This window comes from Pipistrellus kuhlii, unplaced genomic scaffold (genome assembly GCF_014108245.1).
Source record: "Pipistrellus kuhlii isolate mPipKuh1 unplaced genomic scaffold, mPipKuh1.p scaffold_m20_p_101, whole genome shotgun sequence".
In the NCBI taxonomy this organism is placed as follows: Eukaryota; Metazoa; Chordata; class Mammalia; order Chiroptera; family Vespertilionidae; genus Pipistrellus; species Pipistrellus kuhlii.
The window spans coordinates 71703-79987 of record NW_023425407.1 but is presented as its reverse complement, the minus strand read 5'-3'; the positions used below and the strand labels follow the sequence as shown (position 1 = coordinate 79987).

Sequence of the window (8285 nt, the reverse complement as noted above, 5' to 3'; positions counted from 1 at the left end):
AATTCAGGAATTGGATTGTTATGATGATGTTCCAGAAGATGATGACATGATTGTCATTGAATTCTTGATACTGTAGGATTCCCAGTTTGTCTGGTTTGCGTTGACAACTATCGTACTATATACAGGTAATAAATTTCCTTTATTTTCATGTAACAATAAATGTGTACCGTATTCTTCTTCATGGAAAAATAAGACATCCCCTGAAAATAAGACCTAGCGCATCTTTGGGAGCAAAAATTAATGTAAGACACTGTCTTATTTTCGGGGAAACAGGGTAAATATAAAGAAAACCAAGGAATCATATAGGTTCTTCCTGCTTCTCAGAACATTTGGGAGTTAATGTCAGGAATGAAAACTCACAAAACCACTGAATTTTAGAGTTCAAACAAGGTTCAGGAACTTAATTTCCAACATGCTCAGCTTTGAGGCCTGAGCAGGGCCAATCCCTCCTAGCCCCACCCCACCAGGAGCCTCCTGACACTGGGATCAGGGGGATGAGTGCTCCCAGCTGCTTCTCTCCCCACGTCTCCCCAAACTCCTCCCCCACCCGGTGTTCCACTCCCCTTCTCTGTCCACCCTTGGGGGTTCCCTTCCTCTTCAGCCCGGCCCCAGGTGCCTTGTCCAGAGGCCCCTTGCTTCTGGTCCACCCCACACCCACTTCTTAAGTGTCCTCCCCTTCTTATGGGGGTTCCCATCAGGCACCCCCTCACCAGCACCCCTCCGGTCTGTCCCCTCTGCTCCTCTCCCCTGCCGGCTGCCCTACAAGCCCCCCAGCCCTGGCGTCTACCTCTCCCTCGGGCCCCAGCCCCTCACCGCGGTGTCCGGCAGCCTCCTCAGGCCCCCCAGCCCCTCATTCCCGCCTTAGGCCGTCCCTTCGGTCCGTCGTTTGGCGGCCCCTCATCCCCTCAGCTTGGTGTCTGGCCGGCCCCTCAGCCATTTCCGCATCCGGCCGCCCCTTATCCCCTCACCCCCCATCCCCTCAGCCGGCCTCAGGCTGTCCTCTCAGACCCTCATCCCCACGCCCGGCCGCCATCCCAGCCCCTCATTCCCGCGTCTGGCCGACCCGAGCCCCTCTTCCGGCGGCGACCTCATTTCTCATCCCTCAGCGGCTCTTCCGGCCGCTCCCTCAGCCCCTCAGCCGCTCAGCCCGGTGTCCGGCCAGCCACTCAGCCATTTCCGCATCCGGCCGCCCCTCATTCCCGCGTCAGGCCGGCCCCCGAGCCCTCCGTCCAGCGGCCCCTCATTCCCCATCCCTCAGCCCCGCGTCCGCCCGCCCCCTTAGCCTCTCATTTCCGCGTCCGGCCGCCCCTTATCGCTCAGGCCCTCAGCTCGGGGTCTGGCCGGCCCCTCAGCCATTTCCGCATCCGGCCGCCCCGTATCTCCTCAGCCCCATCCCCCTCAGCGCCGTGCCGGCCGCCCCTCAGACTCCCTCCCCCTCAGGCCCCGCCCCCGCGCCTCCCGACGTCACGTCACGTCACGGCGGCGGGCGGGGCACGTCCGCACGCAGCGCGCCGGGCGGAGCGCTCGCCGCATTGTTTCCTCCGCTGGGGAGCGAGCGAGCCGGCCCGGGCGTCCGAGCACCGAGCCCGCGCCCGCGCCCCGCTCCCTTCCCGCCGCCGGCCCGGCTCCCCGGCCTCGCCGCCGCCGCCGCCGCCGGAGCCCCCGCCGGAACCCGCGCCCAGAGCGGCGGCGCCGGGCCTGCGCGGCCGTTGGCGGAGGAGCCGCGGGCGCCATTAGCGCCGCCTCGGCCGCGCCGGCCCCCGCGCCCGCCCGCCGGGCTCCCGCGGCCCCGAAGGTGAGTGGGGGGACCGCGCTGGGTCGCCGCCGCCGCCTCGCGGGCCCCGGCCGCCGGTGGGGGCCGGCGCCATGTTTGAGGCCGCGGCGGCGGCGCATTGTCCGCGGGCGGCGGCCGCGGGGCGCGAGGCCGGGGCGGCGGCGAGGCCCGGCCGCCGGGAGGCCCGGCCGCGGGGGTCGGGGTGGCGGGGCCGAGGCCGGCGGGGCGCTGGGAGGCCGGGTTGCGGGGCGGCGGCGGCGGAGGGTCTGGGGCGGCGGGGCCGGGGCCTCCGGGAGGCCGGGGCGGGGGCCGGGGCGGCGGGGGCCGGGCTCGCTCCGGGCTGGTTCCGGGCCCGCCCGCCCCTCAGGCCTCGGGCTGGGGCGGCGCAGGGGCGGCCTCTGCGGGGCGGGACCGGCGCGAGAGCCGCCGGCCGGGCCGGAGCCCCGGTCGCGCCCGCGGGTCGCGTTATGTAACAGACGCTCCGGTTCGTTTTGCCGGGGCGGGAGCCTGCCCGCGGGGCCGGCGTCCCGGGTGCCCCCGGGCCGGGGAGGCAGCGGGGGAGTCGGGGGACGCAAGGTCAGGCCGCCGGCCGCGCGGGGAGGCGTCCCTCCCGCTTCCGGGCGGCGCTGGCAGCACACGGCGAAGTGGACTCCTGCCGCGGCTCCGGGGCCTTCTGTGGAGAAGGAACCTGATTGAGGCCCGGGTCTGCAGAAAGTGCAGCTGCCGGGAGCGCACAGTGAGTGCCGACCAACGTCCAGCGCCCAGGAAGCCGCCCGCCCGCCGTCGAATGCCCCGTCAGTCCTCAGCCCTCAGCCCTCACCCCTGCCTGGTCGCCCCTGACACAGCGATGTAGACTCGGGGTGCTGCCTGCTCCCCGGGCCCAGAGGCCGCTCTGCCGGGCACGGACCCGAGCCCCGGGCCGTCGCTGCCTGCACCCTGCCTCGGGGGTGTGTGCCGCTTCCGCTCACACTTGCAGCCCCGGGAGCCGTGGCCCGGAGCCTGTAAGTCACTTGTCCGGAGCCTGTAAGTCACTTGTCCGAAGCCAGGCAGGGACCCTGCTGACTTGACCGGCTGAGCTGGTCATTGGTGTGGAGTCTCCTCCTCTTGGGGTCCCCCCTGGCCTCCCTGGATGTGTTTAACAGAGTTACTTCTGGAGAGCCTTTTGCTACTTGTCCTCGCTGGTCCGTTCCCCTTGGAAATGCTTGTTCCTGTGCAAAAGTGCTGCGGGGCGGAGGCAGCCGGAGGGCCGGATGCAGAGCCTCCTGGTGTGGCAATGGTAGGCAGGCGAGGCGGTCGGTCCCAACAGGCAGAGCACGGCTGACCAGCAGGTGTGGGGTGAGGTTCCTGTAGAAAGTGGTCAGAGAGCTTCAGCACCCACTGGGACTGAGTTCTAGGGTTGGCTCCAGTTGGAGCTGCGTGGTACTTGACTGTAGAGGAGAAAATTACATGTTTGCTTTTCATCTGGTGAGTAAGCAGCTGTTGCTTCTGCCCCACCTCAGTAATGACACCTCTGTGAACCTGCCCCTGGGTGCACGAGGGTCCCCTCCGGGCAGGCTGGGGCACCTACTCCTGGGGACACGCCCAGCTCTCAGAAGGGAGTACAGGTCTGGCCAGCTGGGCGGTTCCCCAGAAATGAGGGCTGGGTTCCTGGGCTCCTGGGGAGGCCCTGAGTGCAGGTGAGTTGGGGATTGGCTGGCCATTGGGTTTGCCGTGCTTCACTTTACAAGGAATCTCTGTCACAGCGGGGTTCACATTGGATAAACAAAAACACCCCACCCTGGAGGGCCTGCTTACACAGTGCACTGAGGGCCCTGGGCTTTCCTTTCAGGACGAGAAGCCTGTTGAGGGCTTTCCCCAAAGACCAGGTAGACCTGTGGTTGGGCTCCAGCATAGAGAGTTAGTTTGTAAGTCTCTCACGGGTCCTTTCGCTTTCTGCCAGTAATCGTCGTTTGGAGGCGGAGTGTCAGAGGTCCGATCGGTCCTTGTTGTCAGTTCCCAAGGTGACGGAACTCTGGGGCAGTGGTCAGTGATGGACAGTGCAGGCTAAAAGGAGCAAATTATAAACCTCTGGCCCAGGATGCAGGCACCCTTAGTGGGGCTCTGCAGGCAGTGCGGGGTCCTCGGGGTGGCCCTTGCTGTGCAACCAGAGCAGAGATGCTGTCCCTGAGCACATTGTGGGTGTCTGGGGTCCTTGAGAGGGGGAGGGCCTGGCCCGGCACTGTGGTCAAGCCAACAGCTGAGAAGTGCCCATGGGGGTCTCCATGGGGTCTGCTGAGGTGAGGACTGTCCCCTAGATCTGTATGTGGCTCCTTCCGAGGCCTGGGTGTGTGGTTGGTGACCCTGTGTGTCATGTAGGTGTGGAGGGCATGTTCATGGAGAGGAGGGAGGACAGGCTGCGGTCAGACACTGAGGCCTCTGGCCCCTAGCATGGGTGCCGCCAGGATGGTGCACTGGGCTGCAGAGGCATTCCTGGGCAGCAGCAGGGGAAGAAGCTGGGTCCTTGGGTCATCATAGGTCACGAGCAAGGAGCCCCTGAGCACCTTATCTCCTGGTCACAACCTCCATACCTGCTGGAGTCTAACCTGAGTGTGGGCTTCTCTGTCTCAGGGCGGAAACTCATTCCTGAGGGCTCTTCCAAGCACGTCAGTGACCGTGGCCTGGTCTAGGAAGGTGGCTGGTGAACAGCGTGCCTCAGAGGGCTCGGCGGACATCACTGCACATACCTCTCTAGGACACTCCTAGCCTCTGGTCCTCAGGTTCCTGGGAAGGCATTGGCCTGTGAGGACGGACTATGGAAATGCGATCGCGGGTCTTGGGATGAGTGATTTTGGGGCCTGAAAATGACGTGCGCTGGAAGTTTTGACTCAGTGTGCGCGGTTAGATAGCTCTGCCCCAGGGTGCTCGGTGGTTTTCTCAAGCTAACTCCACCTCTGCTCTGTTCCAGGGAGTCGGTACCAAATGAGGAGGAAAGGACGATGTCATCGAGGCGCTGCAGCGAGGCACCCTTCCTCCCCATGCAGTACTAAGCACTCCCCGACGCGAGAAACCCTGACCTACGCACAAGCGCAGAGGATGGTGGAGATCGAGATCGAGGGGCGCCTGCACAGGATCAGTATTTTTGATCCCCTGGAGATCATATTAGAAGATGACCTCACTGCTCAGGAAATGAGTGAATGCAACAGCAATAAAGAAAATAGTGAGAGGCCCCCTGTGTGCTTAAGAACTAAGCGCCATAAAAACAACCGAGTCAAAAAGAAGAACGAAGCCCTTCCCAGCACCCATGGCGCCCCAGCCTCTGCCAGTACACTTCCGGAGCCCAAGGTGCGGATCGTGGAGTACAGCCCCCCGTCCGCCCCCAGGAGGCCCCCCATGTACTACAAGTTTGTGGAGAAGTCAGCCGAGGAGCTGGACAACGAGGTGGAGTATGACATGGACGAGGAGGACTATGCGTGGCTGGAGATCGTCAACGAGAAGCGCAAGGGTGACTGTGTGGCCGCCGTGTCGCAGAGCGTGTTTGAGTTCCTGATGGACCGCTTCGAGAAGGAGTCCTACTGCGAGAACCAGAAGCAGGGGGAGCAGCAGTCCCTGATCGACGAGGACGCCGTGTGCTGCATCTGCATGGACGGCGAGTGCCAGAACAGCAACGTGATCCTCTTCTGTGACATGTGCAACCTGGCCGTGCACCAGGAGTGCTACGGGGTCCCCTACATCCCTGAGGGCCAGTGGCTGTGCCGGCACTGCCTGCAGTCACGGGCCCGGCCCGCAGACTGTGTGCTGTGTCCCAACAAGGGAGGTGCCTTCAAGAAGACGGATGACGACCGCTGGGGCCACGTGGTGTGCGCCCTGTGGATCCCCGAGGTTGGCTTTGCCAACACAGTGTTCATCGAGCCCATCGACGGCGTGAGGAACATCCCTCCCGCCCGGTGGAAGCTGACGTGCTACCTCTGCAAACAGAAGGGTGTGGGCGCCTGCATCCAGTGCCACAAGGCCAACTGCTACACAGCCTTCCACGTGACGTGTGCCCAGAAGGCCGGCCTCTACATGAAAATGGAGCCCGTGAAAGAGCTGACCGGGGGCACCACCACCTTCTCTGTCAGGAAGACCGCTTACTGTGACGTGCACACGCCCCCTGGCTGTATTCGGCGGCCCCTGAACATTTATGGGGACGTCGAAATGAAAAACGGTGTGTGTCGAAAAGACAGCTCAGTTAAAACGGTCAGGTCCACATCCAAGGTCAGGAAGAAAGCAAAAAAGGCAAAGAAAACCCTGAGTGAGCCCTGTGCGGCCCTGCCACCCGTGTGCGCTCCATACATCCCCCCCCAGAGGTAAGCACGTGAAGGGGGGTCAAGATGAGCCTAGAATGGGGGTGCTAGGGAGGGTCCACTGGGCCAGGTTAGAGCATCCTCATACCTTCTGTTCAGAGCTTCCTTGTGGTCCTCTAAAATGCGGCCTTTTCATTCACCACTTTGTGGATGGAGCATGGGGGCATGGGGGTTGCAGAAGACTTGAGTGTTAGGCTTGGGAGGATATATGGTCTCCTTCATGCGTGCACTGGCCCGGGGGTAAGCCAGACGCTGCCAAGGTGACCAGGGCTTCACTGCCTGCAGTGACTGGGCTGGGGCTCTGTAGGGCCCAGGTATAGTCAGTCACCTTCTTTGACAATAAAATGCTCTTCCTCACCTTTCCCACCAAAGTTTGGGAACCTTGTAGGGTTTTTACAGTAATTTGTTGAAAAGTGAAGCAGCGTGGCTGAGAAAGGAGACGCTAGGGTAGAGATCAGAGTGGGGCTGACGTGCGCTATGGGGAGGGAGGGCTGGCCACCTTCTTGTGTGACAGCCTTTCTAGTTTTCCTGACTGTTTTGTGATGCGAACATCGCCTGGTCAGTGCGAGGCTCTCTGACCTAGGTGGTCCACAGTGGTGGGGTCTGGGAGCTCCTGGCGCCTCTTGTGGGCAGGTCCTGCCTCGCTCTTGCCCTGTGTTGCTCTGTACCCGAACTTGTTCCCACCTTTTTGCCTGCTCCTCTTGTTGCAGACTTGTTCTGTTTATTCCGTTACCTTTCAGAAGCTCTTGTTCAGAACACAAGGTAAGTGACTTGAGAGCCAGCAAGTGCCCTGTGAGTCTGGGAGAGCAGACGTCCCCACTCCAGCACTTCCTTGTGCTTTGAGGAAGTGGCACACTTTCTTTGTAATAGGGCATGGGGCTGGCTTTCAAGCCTTTGGTTAAGGAAGAAAAGCATTGAGCTGGTGAGGTGAAGATGCAAATGGGTATCTGCGTGGAGAATAGCTGATACGATACCTGTTGTTACCCTGATCATCTTGATTGAAAGTCACATATAAAGTTGTATTTATCTTACACATGAATAACAGACTACCAGGGTATTTTTATTATTATGTAAAAATTACCTTCAATATGTTGAATGTTATCTTTTTGTTTTGTTTTCCTATATGTCTGTGGTGTAAAATAATTCATGCCTACCAACGTGTGATTAAAATATATAGGTTTGGCCGAAGCCGGTTTGGCTCAGTGAATAGAGCACATGTGTCAAACACAAGGCCCGCGGGCCAAATCCGTCCCGCCAGGCCTTGCAATGTGGCCCGTACCGCGCTGTCATCACTGCACTCCGCTGCGTTTCCATCACAATGACAGTTTATGACTGTTCAGTAAACCATTCGGCCCGCGATTTAGGCTGGATTTTAGATTTTGGCCCCTTCTCTGATTGAGTTCGACACCCCCAGGATAGAGCGTCGGTCTTTGGACTGAAGGGTCTTCAGGTTCGATTCCGGTTAAGGACATGTACATTGGTTGTGGGCACATCCCCAGGGGGGGTGTGCAGGAGGCAGCTGGTCGATGATTCTCTAATCGATGTTTCTAACTCTATCCCTCTACCTTCTTCTCTGTGAAAAATTAATAAAATATATTTTAAAAAAATACATATATATAGGTGTTTTTTTTGTTTTTTTGTTTTTTTTTGGTTAAAATACAGGCAATCCTTGGGCTCCTCAATGTACATTGTTTCATGGTTATGTTGCCATTTCCCATTTATTTATAAAAAGAAAAGTGCGTCATTTTGATGTATATACATATGTGCTTTATGTTTTTTATTATTTTTTATTTTTTTAATATATATTTTATTGATTTTTTTACAGAGAGGAAGAGAGAGGGATAGAGAGTTAGAAACATCGATGAGAGAGAATTATCGATCAGCTGCCTCTAGCACACCCCCTACCGGGAATGTGCCCACAACCAAGGTACGTGCCCTTGACCGGAATCGAACCCGTGACCCTTCAGTCCATAGGCTGACGCTCTATCCACTGATCCAAACCGGTTTCGGCTATGTTTTTTTATTGTTTATTTACTACAAGTAAAGGTCAAGAGTTGTTGGCTTTTAATTTTTTTTTTTTTTTTTTACTGTTTCACTTCATTTCTGCTGTGTCTGCTCCATGTGAGTGATGTAGGTGCTTATGTGGGTGGATTCCGACTTATGGCGAAAATCGCATTACTTCGTGCTGT

The 8285-nt window shown here is 59.0% G+C and overlaps 1 protein-coding gene across 10 annotated transcripts in view; it reads left to right on the top strand.

Annotated features, from left to right (window-relative positions):
* Window positions 1-1521: 1521 nt before the first annotated feature.
* Window positions 1522-8285, top strand: part of BRD1 (bromodomain containing 1) — a 33038-nt gene continuing 26274 nt past the window's right edge. For 4 of the 10 annotated variants that reach the window (XM_036430069.2, XM_045578705.1, XM_045578704.1 and 1 more), the window contains exons 1-2: window positions 1530-1795; window positions 4719-6099. In XM_036430069.2, coding sequence (XP_036285962.1) covers window positions 4733-6099 — 1367 coding nt within the window. In that variant the 5' untranslated portion in view covers window positions 1530-1795; window positions 4719-4732. Of the gene's footprint in view, window positions 1796-4718; window positions 6100-8285 lie in introns of all 10 variants that reach the window. The other 6 variants (XM_045578703.1, XM_036430065.2, XM_036430071.2 and 3 more) reach the window with 4 other exon arrangements.